The 19,833-nt window shown below is 41.8% G+C and overlaps 1 protein-coding gene across 7 annotated transcripts in view; it reads left to right on the plus strand.

The window, feature by feature from the left end:
* Window positions 1-19,833, plus strand: part of IQCA1 (IQ motif containing with AAA domain 1) — a 178,390-nt gene that overhangs the window by 117,038 nt on the left and 41,519 nt on the right. For 5 of the 7 annotated variants that reach the window (XM_032753611.2, XM_032753624.2, XM_032753609.2 and 2 more), the window contains 5 exons: window positions 731-837; window positions 1,010-1,105; window positions 6,212-6,279; window positions 9,325-9,407; window positions 18,369-18,476. In XM_032753611.2, coding sequence (XP_032609502.1) covers window positions 731-837; window positions 1,010-1,105; window positions 6,212-6,279; window positions 9,325-9,407; window positions 18,369-18,476 — 462 coding nt within the window. The remainder of the gene's footprint in view (window positions 1-730; window positions 838-1,009; window positions 1,106-6,211; window positions 6,280-9,324; window positions 9,408-18,368; window positions 18,477-19,833) is intronic. The other 2 variants (XM_032753627.2, XM_032753626.2) reach the window with 1 other exon arrangement.

The following is a 19,833-nucleotide window of genomic DNA, read 5'->3' on the forward strand; positions in this document are numbered from 1 at the left end:
CACATCAAGGATCCAGCTATTCCACACCTCAGCATACATTTGGAACCTCCCTTCTGAGAAAGGAGCTCTATTTCCATTTATTTTAGTGATGGGAAATTATTCTTATTTTGTCTAGTGTCATGTTTCTCCAGGTCCACCCTCCTAACCACCAGGAGGAGGCAAAAGGGAAATTTTAAATATGTGTGATTTCAAAAACATCCAAAAAGTAATTCAGAAATTTAGCTGTCGAATTAGGGAGAAATACTGGGTACTTGTGTGTTTAGTGTTGTCTGTTTTATAATAGGAGGCAAGGGATAATTCCTGGAGAGTTCAACAGGCAACAAAATCTTTCGTATTTCAGTGAATCATTTGAAGAAAAATAAGTAAGATAAAGCATTACAAAAAAGGTCACCTATGATTGTATAATCCCAGCATTAACATATTGTTTTTACATGATTATAATAATACAGTAGAATACTATTGTATCACACTTAAAAAAATATTGAGTAAAGTAAAACTCGATATTTTTACATCAGCAGTTTTTTTTCTTTTTTTAGTGTATTTACAAGCATATATATGAATCTCATCTGTCCAACTTATTTTATTCAAACTTTTATCCTATGCAATAGCATATAAAGTTAGGCTTATGTTTATATTGCAATAACTTACAATTAACCTACGTCTTTTTAAAATTTCACTAACCTATGTCTTTTTAAAATTTTTTCTTTTTCTTTACCCCTCTGGAGTGTAGAAATCTGGATGAAAAAAGATGAGTCTTGGAATTTCTCTCAGGACTATGATCCAGAACTGATCAGAGAGGAGAAACGGAAAGAATTAGAGTCAGAGATCAGGATACAGGTACGGCTACGTTTATGGTGTAGTAACAGCAAATCATTTACTTCAACCATTGTGCTTCTTTACAATTTCCTACTAATGACCTACCCCATAATTTAAGGGATTTTTAAACTTCACAAACAAAACACAAGACATGCAAAGTGACTTAAAAGTAATATGTTTTGTATTCTCCTAGGTTGATGAGTTGATGAGACAGGAACTTAAAAACTTAAAGCTAGCTGTGGACAGAGAAAGGGAGCGCCCAGTGAAAGCAGGAAAGAAAAAGGACAAGGTGAGTGGGGAAGGAGCCTGCAGAGGGGTGAGGTGGGGCGGATTCAGTCGTGAAAAGCAGCCCCTGACATGCTGTGGCGTGTCCAGGAGGGCTGCCTGTTGCCAGGACACCTCATGGGGAAACATGCCTGCCTTTGGTAAATTTAATTGGTCCACCATTTAACCTTTGGGCCTGTGGATTCATAAATAGGATAAACCCAACCATCTGAGAGTAACATCTCCCCAGCCCCGGTCGGTTGCAGATTCATATTACCCAAGCCCCACTGATAGAATGGGAACTATCAAAAGAGCCAAAGCACATTCCCCAAACGGTCCCCCAACTGTTCCTGTACATAGATCTATAAGGGAGGCCAATGGTAATGAGCAGGTTTTTGTGAGTGAGGGAATCATAGGGAAAGGAATTGGATGAATTGGAAGTGTAAGTTGCCACCAATCCATCTCACAGTGGTTTAGAGTAGCTAGTTAGATCAGAGTATTTGAAGTTCATTTAGTTTGGCCCCTGCTTCTACCTTCATTCCAGAGACAGCCCTGTCATTGGGCCAGAATACCCAAGGTAGAGGGCGGAGAGTTCTTCTCCCTGTCAGTGCTGGCATGAGCATAGGCAGCCTTTGCTTCTGTGGCAGCTTTCTCCACGTTCCATGACTGAGCCATTCTTCCTGTGATTCACACATTTTCTCTTAAAGGTTTCCACACATTCAGCTGCATTTGTGACTACTTTTGCTAGATCAGGGGCCATGCATGTGGTCTTTTTAGGATGACTGGCTCTTGATCCATTTTGTATTGATATTATGGTTTAACTCTGAAGGCAACCGAATTGGTGTTCTGAAGATCTTTCAATGTAAGCTGAAAACACCAATTTAATAACCATCCATAGATGAAAGTACCTTCACAAGAGCTCTGGGATTCAGGTGAGAGGCTGTAGCACCCGGGTGGAGCACAGAATCATAAAAAAAAGATGCATTGAAGAGAGTAAGAATCAAAGTTTCACTTTACCCATGTCACCCAAAAGCCCACACATCCTAGTGCCAAGAGAGATCTCCTAGACCCATGAGTTTTATCTTGGAAGAAAGGGACAGAGAAGTGAACATCTGACTTCACCATGGAGCTCAGCACCAGGCCTGTGGATCCCAGTACCATGGGCCTTCCACAAACCCTGACACCAGGCCCACCCACAAAAATCAGCATTGGGCCTGTCTTTGGACCCCAGAACCATGGGCCTCCCACAAACCCTGGGTGCGCCTTGCTTCTATGGCAGCTTTCTCCACTTTTGTGGTGTAGTAATAGCAAGTCATTTACTGCAACCATTGTGCTGCTTTATTTTTGTGGGCCCACCCACAAAAATCAGCGTTGGGCCTGTCTTTGGATCCCAGAACCAGAAAAGAATCAAAGTTTATCACTACAAAACATCATTAAGTTACAAAGCAACTTGTAACTTGAGAGAGGAACAAAAGAACCTCTAAATAGAAATGACCTAACAAAATGGCAAAAGTAAGTCGTTACCTTTCAAAAAATACTTCAGATGTATATGGACTAAACTCACCAATCAAAAGATATAGAGTCACTGAATGGATTTTAAAAATCCAACTATATGCTATATACGTGTGATTCACTTTAGATTTAGGGACACATAGGCTGAAAGTGAAGGGATGGAAAAAAGATATCTCATGCAAATAATAAGCAAAAGAGAGAAGAAATGGCTATACTTAGACAAAATAGACTTCCAATCAAAAACTATCACAAGAGACCAAAAAGATCATTAACTAATGATAAAAGGGTCAATTCAATAGGAAGATACAACAATTATAAATATATATACACCTTTAATCAAAGCACCTAAATATATGAAGCAAATATTAACATATCTGAAGGGAGAAATAGACAGCAATACAATAATAGTAGGAGACCTCACTATCCCACTCTCAGTAATGAATATATCATCCAGACAGAAAATCAATAAGGAAACAGCAGACTTGAATAATACTAGGGACCAAGTAGTCCTAACAGTTATTCTACCCAACAGCACCAGAATACACATTCTCCTTGAGTATGCATGGAACATTCTCCAGGATATATCACATGCTAAGTCACAAAACAAGTCTTAATAAGTATAAGAATATTGAAAACATTCCAAGTAACTTCCCACTGCAATGAAATGAAACCAGAAATCAATAACAAGAAGAATACAGAAAAATTCACAAATATGTGGAAATTAAACAACACACTATTGAACAACCATTGGGTCAAAGAAAAGAATTCGCAGGGAAATTAGAAAATATCTCAAGACAAAAATGACAACACAACATACCAAAAATTATAGGATGTAGCAAAGGCAATACTAAGAGGGAAGTTTTTCACAACAAATGCCTACATTAAAAAAGAACAATCTTGAATAACCAACATACCTCAAGGAACTAGAACAAGAGGGGAATATTAAACCCAAAGCTAGCACAAGAAAGGAAATAACAAAGATTAGAGCAGAAATCCATGAAATGGAAGACAATAGGAAAAAATGATAAAGCTAAGAGTTGGTTTTCTGAAAGGATTTTAAAAATTGACAAACTCTATGCTAGACTAAGAAAAAAGATGAAATTTAAATAAATCCAGAAATAGAACAGAGGAAATTACAACCAATGTCAAAGAAACAAAAAAGATCATAAGAGACTATTATGAACAACCAATGTCAAAGAAACAAAAAAGATCATAAGAGACTATTATGAACAATAATATGCTAATAAGTTGGACAACCTAGAAGAAATGGATACATTCTTAGAAATATACAACCTACCAAGACCAAATCTAGAAGAAATAGAAAGCTTCAACAAACCAATAACAAATAAAGGGGTTAAATCAGTACTCCAAAACCTTCCTGGGATCCTGGAAAACAAAAGGACATTAGGGAAAAATTAGTGGAAACCTAACAAACTTTGGGTTTTTATTGATAATATTGTACCAATGTTGGTTTCTTAGTTGTGACAAATGTCCCATAGTGATGTAAGATGTTAATATGGAAAATTATGTGAGAGATATACAGGACCTTTCTGTACTGTTTTTGTAATTTTTCTGTAAATCTAAAACTATTATAAAATTAAAAGGTTTTACTTACAGATGACATTATTTTCTTGTGGAAAATCCCAAGGAATCTACAAACTCCAAATCAACTTACATCAGCAAGGGTGCAGGATATAAGATAAACATGCAAAAATCAATTGTATTTCTACATGTCGTCAATGAATACATAGACACCAAAGTTAAAATGGAATGTGATTTTAAATCACTCAAAAAATGAAATACATATGTGTAAATCTAACAAAACAGGTATAGGACTTGTATGTTAAAACTGCACAATGCCAGTTAAGAAATCAAAGCAGATCTGAATAGACAGACATACCATATTCATGAATTGGAAGACTCAACATAGTAAAAATGTCCATTAGGATATTTTTATAGGATAGGATTAATGTAATTCTATCAAAATCCCAGAAATATAATTTGTAGACATAGACAAGTTTATTCTAAAATTTATATGGAAAGGTAATGGAACTAGAATAACTAAAGCAATTTTGAAAAAGAAGAATAAAGTGAGAAGGACCAATTTACTCAATTTTAAGGCTTATCATATAGCTACAGTAATCAAGACTGTATGCTATTGGTAAAGAGCTAAATACATAGATCAATGGAACAGGACAGAGATCCTAGAAATAGGCCCACACAAACATGCCCGACTGACTTTTGATGAAGGTGCAAAAGCAATTGAAAGGAGGAGAGATACACTTTTGAATAAGTAGTGCCAGAGTAACTGGAGATCTAAGCAAAAAGAAATGAACCTCAACCTAAGTCTCACACGTTATATAAAAATTAATTCAAAATGGGTCACAGACTTAACTTTTAGAAAAACAAAAAGAGAAGACTTTGGGGGCTAAGCTAGACAAAGAGTTCTTAGAATTAGCATGGGAAAACACAATTTTTAAAAGGAAATATTAGACTTCATCAAAACTAAAAATGATTGCTCTGTCAAAGACCGTGTTAAGAGGATAAAAAGACAAGCTACAGACTGGGAGGAAATATTTGTAAACCACATATCTAACAAAGATCTAGTATTCATATACTAGACATATATAGAACTCTCAAACATATAAACATATAAAGAACTCTCAAAACTAAAAAGTTAAGAAACAAGCAACCCAATTAGAAAACGAGTGAAAGACATAAAGAGACATCACACTGAAGAGGATGTACAGATGGCAAATAAGCACATGAAATAAGCACATTTGAAGCATGTCCCTCTAGGCTGTCACAAGTACCTGAATGCAAAGCCCCTTGGGAACTAGAGGTAGACTGTTGCCTGGCCCTGAGGGCTCCAGATTTGGGGCTAGATGCTAACAGAGAAAGGCGATTGGGTACTGCCTTAGTCTGTTCGGACTGCTATAATGTTCTTAGGCTGAGTAATTTATAAACAACAGAAATTAATAGCTCATAGTTCTGGGAGCTGGGAAGTCCAAGATCAAGACACCAGCAGATTCGATGTCTAGTGATTTTATGTCTGGTGAAGCCTCATGATCCACTTCAAAGATGGTTCCTTCTAGCTGTGTCTTCACATGGTGGAAGGGGTGAACAAGCTCCCCCAGACCTCTCCATGAGAGTGGAACCCTCGTGACCTAATTGCCTCCCAAAGGCCCCATCCTTAATACCAGCACCTTGGGGGTAGGTTTCAACTCATGAATTTTGGGGAAACACAAGCATTCAGCTTATATCAGGCACCAAAGGTGAGCACAGCTTGACTGTGTGTGTGCACACGGCACTCTCATCCTTTGTAGGACACCAAGCCAGAGCCCAGAAAGAATGCGCTTCCCTGTTTGGAATTTGCCCTGTGCAAGTTCCACAGTGGGGAACTCACGTCTGTCCACACAAGGACACACCACATAAGCAACTTGGGATTTTCCAGGCCAGTCCCTACGTTCATGAAAACACGGCAGCTCCGTGTTCACGCCACCACAATTAACTTTCCACCTCCCACCACCCCCAGAAAACAACGTGCTTAGCTAATTTCTAGGACTGACTGACTTGCTTGTTTTGACTAAATTGTTGGTTATTTCCTTTGTTTCCAAAGAAGAAAGGAAAGAAAGGCAAAAAGAAAGAGAAAAAGGCAAAGAAGGATAAAGATCTGACAGCTGACAGGTGAGGAATGGACTCGTTGTGTTGTGATGCACGTGAGAAGCCCCAGAGAAAAGCACAGGAAACCCCAAGCGCGCCCCCTCTGTGATGCCACGCCCTCTTCATCCGCCACAGTCCCGGAGTGGTGGGAGCCCCCTCTAAGTCCCTACAGATCCCAGACTGGAAAGATGCCTGGGTGGCCCAGAAGGCAAACCTGGACCCCTGTGGCTTCTGAGGTCATAAGATTTTTTTAAGTTTTAAAATTCATGGAAGCGGTGTTGTTTAAATTTTTTGTTTAAGAACTATCACCCTGGTGAAGCTTTTGAGGAAACATGGAGACTGGTTCTCACAGGGCAGGAATCTGCCCGAGCGCCTCTGCTGAGGTCCATGCTTCTGCCGCGGAAGGAATGAGAGCAGTGAGGCCCAGTCTCGCTGTGTCCTTTCTCGGAGCTTCATGGGCCCAGCTTCAGTGCAGGACGAATGAATTCAAGTGTTCATTTTTAACTTGAAGTGGCCTGAAAGTACTATAACACTGAAAATAAATAGTGCCTAGGTTTTCAAATATTATCAAGGAATTTAATTAAAATCCCTAATAAATAATGTGGGAAATAATTTTGAATGTATATTTTGCTTCCCATGGGTCTTATTAATGGGTCAACACCTGTCGCTCCCCTGTTGGGGGTTCCCTCCCCTCCCTTGGTCCTGTTGCTCTTCTGTTTGGGGGTTCCCTCCCTTCCCTTGGTCCTGTCGCTCCCCCATTTGGGGGTTCCCTCCCCTCTCCCTTGGTCCTGTCACTCTTCTGTTTGGGGTTTCCCTCCCCTCTCCCTTGGTCCTGTTGCTCCCCCATTGGGGGTTCCCTCCCCTCTCCCTTGGTCCTGTCACTCTTCTGTTTGGGGGTTCCCTCCCCCCTTGGTCCTACTGCCCTTGTTTGGGGGTTCCCTCCCCCCTCCCTTGGTCCTGTCACTCTTCTGTTTGGGGGTTCCCTCCCCTTCCCTTAGCTTTCTCGCTACCCTGTTTGGGGGTTCCTGCTTCTCCCTGTGTCCCAGCGTTACTCTCCCCAAACTCTGTTCAAGGGAAGCTCTGTGAGGGAGAAAGCCCTGCCTAGAGTTCTCTGTGGGAGAAGAGGAGGCCAGAGCACCCAGAGGGGCACCGGGTGTCTGTGGCCTCCAGGGAGGCCAGAACACTGCGGCGGCCCTGGCCAGCAGCCCCTGGAAACACAGTCACAGTCGGGGGAGTGTGGGTTTCTGCTCTCTAGAAAAATGGCTCTCATGGGACATCCATAGAGGGAGGGGCTGCAGGTTCTCCACTCAAGGCTCCGTGGTTTGAGAAGCAGCTCCAGGTCGAGATGCTGTGGCTGACTGCTGCCTGAGAGGCAGCTGGTCAGCGTTTTGAGTCTCAGGTGCCCCAGTTCGTGGGGAGGCACACATCTGTCCATGTGTAAACACTGGCACCTCCTGGGGCAGATATGGGGGGCAGAGAGGCCTCGGAGTCCCATCCCTTGAGGAGGGTGCAGCCCATGCTCACACATGGTGCCACAGTGGCTTCTACTAGCTTGTTTTTTTTTTTTTTTTGAGACGGAGTCTCGCTGTATGGCCCAGGCTGGAGTGCACTTGCGCCATCTCAGCTCACTGCAACCTGCGCCTCTGGTGTTCAAGCGATTCTCCTGCCTCAGCCTCCTGAGTAGCTGGGATTACAGTTGCCCACCATCAGGCCTGGCTAATTTTTTTGTATTTTTAGTAGAGATGGGGTTTCACCACGTTGGCCAGGCTGGTCTTGAACTCCTGACTTCGAATGATCCGCCCACCCTAGCCTCCCAGAGTGCTAGGATTACAGGTGTGAGCCATCATGCCTAGCCTCAGACCTTCTTAATATTGTTTGTTCAATTATGTTAGAGAATCTTCTTCAAATTTATGTTAATATTTTATGCGTATATTAAGTGTTTATATTAAATAAGTATTCAAGTTAAAACACTGTAGTTGATACTTCCTTGATATCTATGGGTCCAATATTGCTATCCCAAATTCCACTAAATTAAATCTTTCGTAACTTTCAGCAGAGGGCATACTACTTTAAATATGTTTGGTGCAATACAACTCCAGTCATCCAAAGACTGGGGTCACTGGATTAACATTTCCCCGAGTAGTATTTGGCTTGGGTCTAACTGATATTCTTGGGTATCTTTTAATCACACTAACTTGGATCACAGGACAGTCAGAAGAACTGTCTAAATAGAGTTGTATTTACAATTCTGAACTTAGAGAAAGACCTGAGTAGGATGGAAGAATAAAGAAGAGGAAAAGACAAAACATCTCAAAGGATTATACTGAATAATATTTGAGTTTAACCTATCTAATTCCTGCAAGCCAAACCCCAGCAGGTATCATTGGGAGTTTCATCTGTTATGTGGGATACTATGTCCATTTTTTTCTCAATTAGTATAAATTACCAATGTGCTGGCTATATGCCCAAGGTCCTTTTAGAGAAGTGATTTTGACATCTGTAAACACTCCATAAAGTATAACACCCTCCTAAAAAATCATCACCCTCATAGCTTTAGACATTTTATCTTCCATATAAGAATTATCTTCAGTATAAGCCTTTGTTCTTTGTAGATGTTTCTTTCAAACAATTGTGCAATTGGGTTAAAAGGAAACATAAATTTCACAAAGGATTAATGATGTACTACAGCTTGCAGATGCTAGCCGAATATATAATTATAGGTCCATTGCATTACTATTATTGGGTAATTTCTAATTCATATTTGTGCCATCATGAAGACCGATGGAAGGGCAGACTGCAGGAGTTATAGCTGGTCCCAGACACCCAAAGATATCATTCTTATTAATGGGAAACATCAGATACACACATGGATGAGTGAAAGTATTGTTTTTAAAAAGCCTAATTTATCCCCAAATTGTAGAAACACTTCAAAAATCCTTTTATTTGCATATGAACAAATGTACTTTGAAATAGATCTGGTTTAAGTTCTCCGCATATGTGATCATTAACAGAAATACCGCTGATTTCTGTGTGTGTGCCTCTGGAACAGACACTCTGCTTTCTCCCCAGGACCATCGAGTCTCTGTATAAGGAGCTGGTGGAAGAAGGATTACTGATCCAGGCTCTGAAAGTCAACCTCTCTGATTACATTGGTGAGTACACAGAGAATAATGCATGTATGTGTCACGTGTCATCTCTTGTGTTTTGAAATCCCAGCAGCCGGAAATATGTTTTATTTACATTTTTGTTCAAGCCAAAACCTGCCCCATGGTGGCTCCTGGTTAATGTTTGTTGGATTGAATTGATTCAAATAACCTAAGAGGATGCTGTGAACTAACAGATTCTCTTAATAAATGGTTGCAGCTCTCTCCCCTAATGTAATAGAAGCAGGTTTTTAACCTACTAGCAAGGTTCCTTGATGCATTCTTTCTGGCATAATCTGATTTAAGGAAATGGAGAATTGTTAATGATTTCACGTGTAAAAAATGCACCTGGGGCAGCACCTAAGGCTTCCACAACAGAATCCTTACTGGAGGAATTCTTTCCAAAAGATACCTTCCAACAGAGACACAAATATTGGGGAGGAATGAGGTGGGGACATTTGTTATCACAGCCTCACCTAATGGTTTTCTCTAAATTTTTAAAAAACACAATGATGACCTGAAAACACACTTAAAGCTTAAAATTCCTCATAACGGTACCACCCTAATGCAGTTATTAGTTTTACTTTTATGAAGAAATTACCCCAATGAATGACAACATTCTCCTGCATAACCACAGAAGGAAAACCACTCAGAAAATCAAATGCAATACTGTTACCTAATACACAGTGAACCTTCGGCTTTCCCAATTGTCCTGATAGTGTCCTGTATAAATATTTGCCTTTCTCCATCCAAAATCCAGCCAAGGATGGTGCAAGTGATTGTTGTGTCTCTTCCGTCTCCCATACTTCCTTCCGTCAGGAACAGTTTCCCAGCCTTCCGCCATCTTTCACAACACTGACGTTTCTTAAGAGTCTGAGCTGTTCACAGACTGTCTCTCAATTGAACGTGCGTCATGGTTTCCTCATTATTCGATTCAGGTTAAACATTTTGACAGGAAAACGATGGTGTCTCCCTGTCAGTGTTTCCCACTGGGGGCACTTAATGCCACTTTGTCCCATCAGTGGTGAGGTTGTTTAATCCTGTGGCTTAGGTGCTGTTCCCTGAATTTCTCCACTGTAAAGCATCATCTTTCCTTTTATAATTAACAAACAATCAATCCAAGGGGTGATATTTTGAGGCTGTGGCGATTCTGTTCCCAGCAGCCTTTCAGTCAGCGTTTTAGCACCCCCTGATGATTTTTTATCTGCATCAGTTATTGCTGTAGCAGTTGTAAAAGTGGAGATTTTTCTCTATCATTCCTTCTACATTGAATAGATATCATTCTTCTGTAAGGAAGTGTGGAATCTTTTAAAATTGTGTTATCAGTGTAGACACGTGGATTCTTTTTTTATTCAATGTATTTTCGTCTGTCCCTATCATTATCCATCCTGATAGTTACATTGACCCAATTTTGGTCTGTGAGGGCGAGAAGGCTGGCATTCTCCTTTGATCAAAGGATGGTTATTTTAATCCCTTTGCAAGACAGCCTTGTTTTCTTCTTGAGGGCATAAAGGAGCCCTCACATTTCCTAATAGCATAAGAATTTTGCCAGAATATTTATTAAGATACGTTTGGGTTTCTATTTATTTTACTTTCTGTGTTTCTTCAAGTGCTGGAGAATTTTCTCCTGTACCTTGATTCTGTTTGTTAATTCTGTTAATATTTTAAAATGGCTATTTTTAACAGAACCGTCTCTTATTTATGGTTTGGATTTCTGAACAAAAGATCCTAGTGCCAAGTACAGTGCCTGGCACGTGGTAGATTCTCATTACCTATGTGCGGACTGACTTCTCAATTAATTATTAATTTCTCATGCCTTCTGAACTTTTTCAATGATCTGTCAATTTCCAGGAAGCATCTTTAAGATGCCTAAGATCAAAGTAGTTGGAGTCAGCCGTTTAAGCGTGACTCTGATATGGTTTAGATCTATGTGCCCACGAAACCTCATGTAGAATTATAATCCCCAGTATTGGAGACGGGGCCTTGTGGGAGGTGAGCGGATCATGGGAGCAGTTTCTCATGAACGGTTTAGTACCATCCTCCTTGGGACTTTCCTCATGGTAGTGAGTTCTCACGAGATCTGGTCATTTAAAAGTGTGTAGCAGGCTGGACACAGTGGCTCACACCTGTAATCCCAGCACTTTGGGAGGCCGAGGTGGACGGATCACCTGAGGTCAGGAGTTTGAGACCAGCCTCACCAACATGGAGAAACCCCATCTCTACTAAAAAAAAAAAAAAAAAAAAAAAGGAAATTAGCCAGGCGTGATGGCACACACCTGTAATCCCAGCTACTCAAGAGGCTGAGACAGGAGAATCACTTGAACCCGGGAGGTGGAGGTTGCGGTGAGCCGAGAGTGCGCCATTGCACTCCAGCCTGGGCAACAAGAGCAAAACACCATCTCAAAAAATGATAATAATAAAAATAAAAACATAAAAATAAAAGTGTGTAACACCTCCCCCTTTTCTCTCTCTTGCGTTTGTTCTCACAATGTGAGACATCTTGCTCCGCCTTTGCCTTGTGTCATGATTGTAAGTTTCCTGAGGCCTCCCCAGAAGCTGAGCAAATGCCAGCATCATGCTTCCTGCATAACCTGCGGAACCGTGAGCCAATTAAACCTCTTTTATTTATAAATTACCCAGTCTTGGGTATTTCTTTATAGCAATTCAAGAACAAATTCATACAGACTCTAAGTGAAAATGAGTCAATGTAACCAAAGTAGTCAAATATCCACCAAAATCTGGCACACTTTGACCTTGTCCATATTTTCATTTTTTTCCCAGTTAAGGTCCTTAGCTTGAAAGATGGCAGTGTATCTTCCCAAATCCCCACATAGTAAAAATAGAGCAACTAGAAAACAAGACCAAAACCCCCCAGGCAACACTTGCTCCAAAACTAAATGACAAGTTTTCCCCATTGAGCCCCAAAGTACAAGCTTTAGGGACACCAAAGGACCTGAGAACAGGAGACCCCAAAATAACCAGAGAGCAATGGGCCAGGTAAGAATCAAAGCTGAAACTAGGAGGGCTTTTGCCCACCTCAATAGCAGATGAGTGCAAAGGACCCGAATAAGCAAGTGTGAAAGGGCTGGGGCGGTGACCCACCCCAGTGCCTCCCTCCACAGGGCCCATACTACAAAGAAACTCTTGGGAGTTAAATCAAAATTGAACAGGATGGGAAAAGTAAAGATGAAACATAGCGAAGGCTCAGAAGAAATTAGGGGAGGGGACCAGAGCCAGAACATCTCAGAAAGCAAGCCACCGCATTTTTAACATCTATAAAGATGACAGAGGAGGGGGCTCTGTGAAACTGGAAAAGCTATCCTGCGCCACACTTTCTTCTAAAAGTATTGGACTATTTACTCATATAAATTTGAGCAATGGAAAAGTTCAAGGTCAACGCCCATGCAAAATTATCATAAGAAAAAACGAATAAGAAAACATTAACTTCCCAAAAAGACATCTCCACAAAGCAGGTCTATACTGAAACCTATTTCAAAACAGGTTAATACACAGTAAGAGGCCGAGTGTGGTGGTTCATGCCTGTAATCCCAGCACTTTGGGAGACTGAGGTGGGAGGATCACTTGAGGTCAGGAGTTCCAGACCAGCCTGGCCAACATGGAGGAACATCATCTCTACAAAAATTTTACAAAAGTTAGCCAGGTGTGATGGCACATACCTGTAATCCCAGCTACTCAGGAGGTTGAGGCAGGAGAATCGCTTGATGCCAGGGAGGTTGCAGTGAGCCAAGATTGTGCCAATGCACTCCAACCTGGGGGACGGAGCAGGACTCCATCTCAAAAAAAAAAAGTTAATATACATTAAAAAAGTATAGAAGACGTGTAAGAACAGCATAAAATAGAATGAGTAAAACCCAGAAATGAGGTGACAAATCTCAATAAATATAAATAAAGGGGAAATGTTTTAGAAAAAAACAAATTATAATGAATACAAGAGCAAATAAAGATAATAAATAATGCTTTAAGAGAAATAAAAGGCAAAAGGACAAGTTTTTTAAAGTAAAATTGGAAATGAAAGATATTAAAAGAATTCAAAAGAGCACATCAAATATTGACGACAGACAAAGAAAATCCAACATACAGATAATGCGAGTCCCTAAAGAAGAAAATTAAAGCAAAGGAACAGAAAAAATGCAAAGAATTTTGGCTGGCCACAGTGGCTTGCACCTGGAATCTCAGCTCTCTGGGAGGCTGAGGCAGGAGGATCTCTTGAGACCAGGTATTTGAGATCAGCCTAGCAACACAGCAAGACCCTTTTTCTACAAAAAAAATAAAAACTAGCTGGGCATGGTGACACACACCTGTAGTCCCAGCTACTTAGCAGGCTGAGGCAGGAGGAGTGCTTGAGCCTAGGAATTTGAGGTTGCAGTTAGTCAAGATCACACCACTGCATTCCAGCCTGGGTGAAAGAGCAGGACCTTGTCTCAAATTTTAATTTTATAAATATATATAATTTTAATTCATGAAAATTTCTTTTAGGCCTTTTCCTGTTTAGAAAAAAAAGTGCAGCTCACTGCTAATGCTCATTTAACTATAAGTAAACATGCTCTTTGAGGCTGAAGAAAATCTGACTGATTTTCAATGTGAAAATAAAATATAAAAACTGTTCTTGGAGTTATTTCTAAACAGAACTAATATCAGAATCTTCTGAATCGTCAGAATTGTCTATTTCAGAAAAAATCAGATTCATCAAATGAATCTTCAGCCAACAACCATTGGAAAACGATGTCAAGATCATGCATAGGAATGCTATGTTTCCTAAGGTTTGATATTTTCAGCAATTGAGAATTACTATATTTTCTAAATGGAAATACCACTAGTGAAAACAGAATGCTATAAATAGAACGATGTCTTTTGTTTCTGAAGTCAATATACTAGAGCTATGCGAAAATAATAATAAAAACGAGATATTTTGTGGCAAAGTTATCTTGGGGTAAATGCTGCAGCCAAAAGCACCTCTGGCGAGTATTCTCGGGGCAAACGGGAAAAGGGTTTAAATGTTTAAAAAACATTAAAACCACATAATGAAAGACCACACTGTCTATCTGAGAATATTGACTCAGATTGATCAAGAAGACATTCTAATAAAAGTCATCAGCGCACACAGCTCTTATGCATTGCACTCTCTCTCCTGAAGATGTCTTTGGGCATCTGTGTAAAAGAGATCATAGGACTTGGAAAGGAAAGAAAATTAGATTACCCTCAGACTTTTCCACAGCCATGCTTTACACCAGAAGTAAATGGAGTAACATATATAAGATGCTCAAGGAAAGGAAGCAGGATCCTAGGATATTGTACCCAGCCAAGTTTATTTTCAAGTACATAGGACACACAGATAAACATGCAAGAACTCAGCAGTTGTCCCCCTGAGCCCTTCCTGAAGAATCTGCTAAGAATGACCTACTGACAATCAAAAATGACGCAAGACACCTTGGCACAAGGATTGGGAGTCAGCATTCTCCATATACCCATAAAACCCAGACAAGGTGCGGGCTTCAGGAGAGAGAGTGCAATGCATAGGAGCTGTGTGCGCTGACAACATGTCATTGCAGACTTCCTACCTTAGGGGTACTGGCACAGCTTGGAGCTTCTTCCTGATCACATAAACTCCGGGGGCTTGGGAATGCCCCCCGCCTCTGGAAAGCACACTGCTGTCAGCACCCAGCGTTATTCCTGATCACATAAACTCAGGGGGCTTGGGAATGCCCCCCGCCTCTGGAAAGCACACTGCTGTCAGCACCCAGCGTTCTTCCTGATCACATAAACTCAGGGGGCTTGGGAATGCCCCCCGCCTCTGGAAAGCACACTGCTGTCAGCACCTAGCGAAGTCATGCCTCGTCATCTTGTCTAAGAAGAGTATTAACGAGATGAGGACCCAGGCACCCTCACTCACCCTTGGGTTCCCTGGTTTTGAATTTATTATCTTGGTTCCTTTTTAACACCTTGACAATAGAGGCATGGCCCAGAGGGTTCCTCTGTTGCCCGTTCCGTTGCTCCAGAGACCAGCACTGCAAAGCCTGAGTGCTCAGAGTCCTTTATTTCTCCTGCTTCTAGAAGATGAGAGAGGGTGGATGTGGGCTGTTCCTCCCCAGCCCTTCATCCAGGCAGGGCAGGAGCAGGGATCCCCGGACGCAGAATGTGGTTCCCCGGATGGATGTCTCCACCAGGCCAGGAATGCTCTACACAGATCCAGAGTGCTCAGCTGCTGGACACGAAGTTGCTTTTTTTAGTCTTGAGATTTGTAATCCCACTCTGTCCTCAACACCATTGAACTCCCAACAGTGATTAGCATCACAACAGTCATTAGAATCACAGCAAAGATAAGAGCTACAGGAGACAAGGGGAGGAACAGAGCCAGAGGATGCAAAGTCTGCACTGCAGAGCTGGGGACGACCCCTTCCTCCAGGCCCAGCCCTCGGCTCCCACCAGCCCACCCCCACCACCCACCCCACTGCTTGCTGCACCCCCGCATGGCCACCCTGCTCCAGAACTGGCCCTGTGCCCAGCAGCAAGCACCTGCCACAATCTCAGGTGTGCAAGAAATAGCGAGTTCCTTATTTTCTTTATATCATCTTAATTTGGCTTCACACCCCCTATACTACCAAGGTGATTTAAACTCAGTCCTTCTTGCCAGTCCCCACCCCTGCCCCTAGGTATCCTCAAGGCCCCCAGTTCCCAGGTAGCACCAGGGTGCTGCAGAGATATTCTGGGGGCCGGTGCCCATGAAGGCCCCCCAGACCTCCCGGGCCTGGGGCTGGATGCCGGCTGCTCAGGGACCACTGACCAGTCTCTCCTCCCAGGCGCAAGGAATCTCTCCTTCCTCTCGTCCTTCTGAGGCTGCCTCCCTCCAGGATGCCAGGCCTTTACTTACTCTTTCTGTGCCTCAGTTTCCACTACTATGGGATGAGGTAATTACAGCAAATGCCGCACTAAATCGCTGTAAACATTAAGCAGGTGGCTGGATGGAGCAGCCCGGGCTGCACCTGCATGGCATTCAGCTGCCCCTGGCGTGTGGCTGGCGATCTTCGGTGATTCTTGGTGTAAAGCCATCACTTCCCTCTCTGCTTTTATCTTCACGTGGTGCTCTGCCTCTGTGCAGGTCTGTCTCTTCCCTGTGTCCAAATTTCTCCTTTTTTATAAGGACACCAGTCCTGTTGGATTTAGGGTCCACTCTAATGACCTCATCTTAATGAAATCTATCTGCAACAACCCTATTTCCAAATAAGGTCGCGTTCTGAGACGCTGGGGATTTAGACTTCCACTTAGAATTGCAAGGGGATTCGATTCCACCTGTCATGCAGCCCCTGTTTGGTTTTCTGCCCCCTTGATCTGGGTTTCCTGGCATTTTCACGCCCTCTATCCCAAATGCCTTTTCGTCTGCCACTTTCTTCTTCCCTCCCCTGTGGAAGATCTAATGTCTGTGCCGGGAATCCTGAACTTTCCCAGTTCCGAATGCACAGATGGGAAGGGGCATGGCTTCTGTGCGGGGCCACCGCAAACACAGGAATGTGCTTTCAGTGCGAGTCTCAGAACTTGGCAGGCAGCCCGAGCTACTTGTGTCCTTGCCTCTGTTAGAACCAACACCCACTGATTCAACTGAATATAATTTGTTTAAACAAAATCTGTTAGGTTCTAGAAAATATGGTGCGTCTGGAGATTAATACGGGTTTAGATAAGCAGGAAAATTGGGGTCACTTTCCTGTCACCTTGAATGTCATGTTTACTGGCAGTGAGCTCTGGATTTAACGGTCGTTACAGGATCTCTTTCTATTCTAGTGGAGGCTAAATTAACCACTCTTCTATTTATTACCTGCTCATTAAAAAGTGTGGTATCTGAAGCCGTAATAGATGCTTTCATTATCACTCATTCTCCCAACCAATGCCCATTGTCCTTGCCAAGGACGTTTTGTTCATGTGGAGGCTCTGAAAGGCTGCCCCCCGCCCCACAACAAAACAGCGGTCACTGTCTGAATTTTAACTCTAATTTTCTTAGCATTTGAAAATGCTTAAAAGCTTGGGATATTTTCAGTGTTTGCTACACACGTGAATGTGCATATTGTACTTGCCGTACACATGTAGCATCCGAAGCTCTGCAGGACCAGGACTCACTATAGGAAGAAAGCATCAGGGAAAAAAATCTGGACATGGTGATTCATTCATTGAATATTTTTACTCCGGATTCAGATACAAATCAAGAGAGAATCATATGAACCTATAAAGGGCCGTCCTCATGACAAATGGAGACAGCCAAACTAATTTTCTTGGTGACCTTATCTAAATTAGTTAGAAAATAACACTTCAGATTTATGACTAGTTACAATTAAGCCCTTTGATATCTTCTAATTAAACCTGTAAAGATTTATTTCTGTATTATTCCTTTGGTAATCTCTTAAAAATGATAAAAATGTAAATGAATATTACCCTCAAAAGGAGATGTTTCTATTTATCCTAAATTAGACTCATACCTTTCCTTTCAAATGACTGCATTTTACGCTCAGATTTACACTGCTCCAATACAAATTCTACATCGATCTTAAATAACTTATTTTTAAAGTTTGCACAAATGTTATACATAATCTCTTGGAATATATATAAAGCAGAGCCCCCTATATTTCAGCCTTTTTTGTGTGTCCTTCTTTTTAGCACTTTGTCCCATTTCACATAACTCAATATTCAAATGTTGTTTCAGAAAGTATTAGGAGGTTAATATAATAGTCAACATAATTCCCAGTTTACTCTAGCTAGTAGAGCAGGGCTTTCTTGCCTGGATAGTTTTTCTCCAAACCTTTATCTGAGAAAAGATGTGTTCTTTATAATGACTCTCCTAATAGGATTCTCTTTGCTCTGAAATGTTCAATTTGTATTCTCCGATCGTTTTGCAAATGCCAAAATTATGCAGCTCAGACCAGCGCTGTTGTCCATTTATTGTTCCTCTGTTTCTTTTCTCTCCAGGTGACTACAGTTACCTGGGGACTACTCTTCGCCAGGTATCCATAGAACCCATGCCCTCCCTCTTGGATGTCAGACAGCTCATCACGTTGTACGGAATCTGGCCATTAGGTAAAGATTCGGCGTGCGCGCATGTGCCTTTTCCAAAGCAGCTTGCACCGCTTGCTGGTTTGGACAGTGTGTTCCTGTTTGTCATCAAAAGTGCACTGCTGCTTAACTTTTCCTACCGAGAATTCTGAGTGGGCACCGTTTCGTTTTGACAGTGCACCCGCGAGCACACAGAGTACTCCCAGGGAGAGCACTTCTGCACCCTCTCTGTGTGCCTGCTGAGCAGTGCTGGGCTGAAAGACATACAGGCAATGAGCTGGGGAGATAATAGGCAAAGCAAGCACCTGCAATTACAAGTAATCAAATTAGAGAACGGGCTAGGGCTGCCACTTGCCTTTTACCCACGGGCTCCTATTACTAGGTCCTAAACAGAGGCAGCCTTTCAGGATTCAGTGCAAGTGTGTTTCATGGATCTAAAGGATCACCTTTAAGGCCCTGCCAGTTTTCACCGAAGTCTACTCTCACTGCTAAATGAGGTTCAATTGTGACTTTTTTCAGACAGACACACTAGAGCTCTGTGGTGTGCAGGTGATGCAGGAGAGATGGGCTCTCCGTAACACAGATATCTGCGGCTCACGTTCGCTTTTTTCTTTTTTTTTTTTTTATGGCTTTGATGTGTGTATGACCTGAATCACCAGGGGCAGGATGGCAACTCCAGCCAGGAGTTTCAGTTCTGACAACAACTCTCAACTAGAAATAACCTTCCGTGTGTTTAATTTGCTTTAAAATGAGATGGGAGTAGTTCAAACCCTTATTGTTCCACTTTGACTTCAGAACTTAAGCCTATTGGCAAGAAATAGTTAATTCCTCTTCTAAATTAATGTCAGAAGTAGTAAATGGAATTTGGGGTTAATATAGATTTATATATATATAAAATACATGTTTTATATAATAATATATAATAGCACATAATTTATATTATATATAACAAATATATCATATTTGAGGGGTAACATAATTTGTGGTCAACAGAATAAATGTATAGGTGTCAATGGAAATAAAAGAGAGGAGACCTCACACTTCCGTGAAGCATCATGGAAGGCAGTAAGACAAAGCACCAAGAGGCCAGGTGCGGTGGCTCATGTATGTAATCCCAGCACTTTGGGAGGCCAATGCGGGTGGATCACCTGAGGTCAGGAGTTCGAGAGCAGCCTGGCCAACATGGTGAAACCCCGTCTCTACTAAAAATACATAAAAAAAAAAAACATAGCCGGGTGTGGTGGTGGGTGCCTGTAATCCCAGCTACTCAGGAGGCTGAGGCTGGAATATTGCTGGAACCCGGGATCACGCCATTGCACTCCAGCCTGGGCGACAAGAGTGAAACTCCATCAAAAGAAAGAGAGAAAGAGAGAAAGAGAGG

Source organism: Hylobates moloch, unplaced genomic scaffold (genome assembly GCF_009828535.3).
Source record: "Hylobates moloch isolate HMO894 unplaced genomic scaffold, HMol_V3 SCAFFOLD_1, whole genome shotgun sequence".
Lineage (NCBI taxonomy): Eukaryota > Metazoa > Chordata > Mammalia > Primates > Hylobatidae > Hylobates > Hylobates moloch.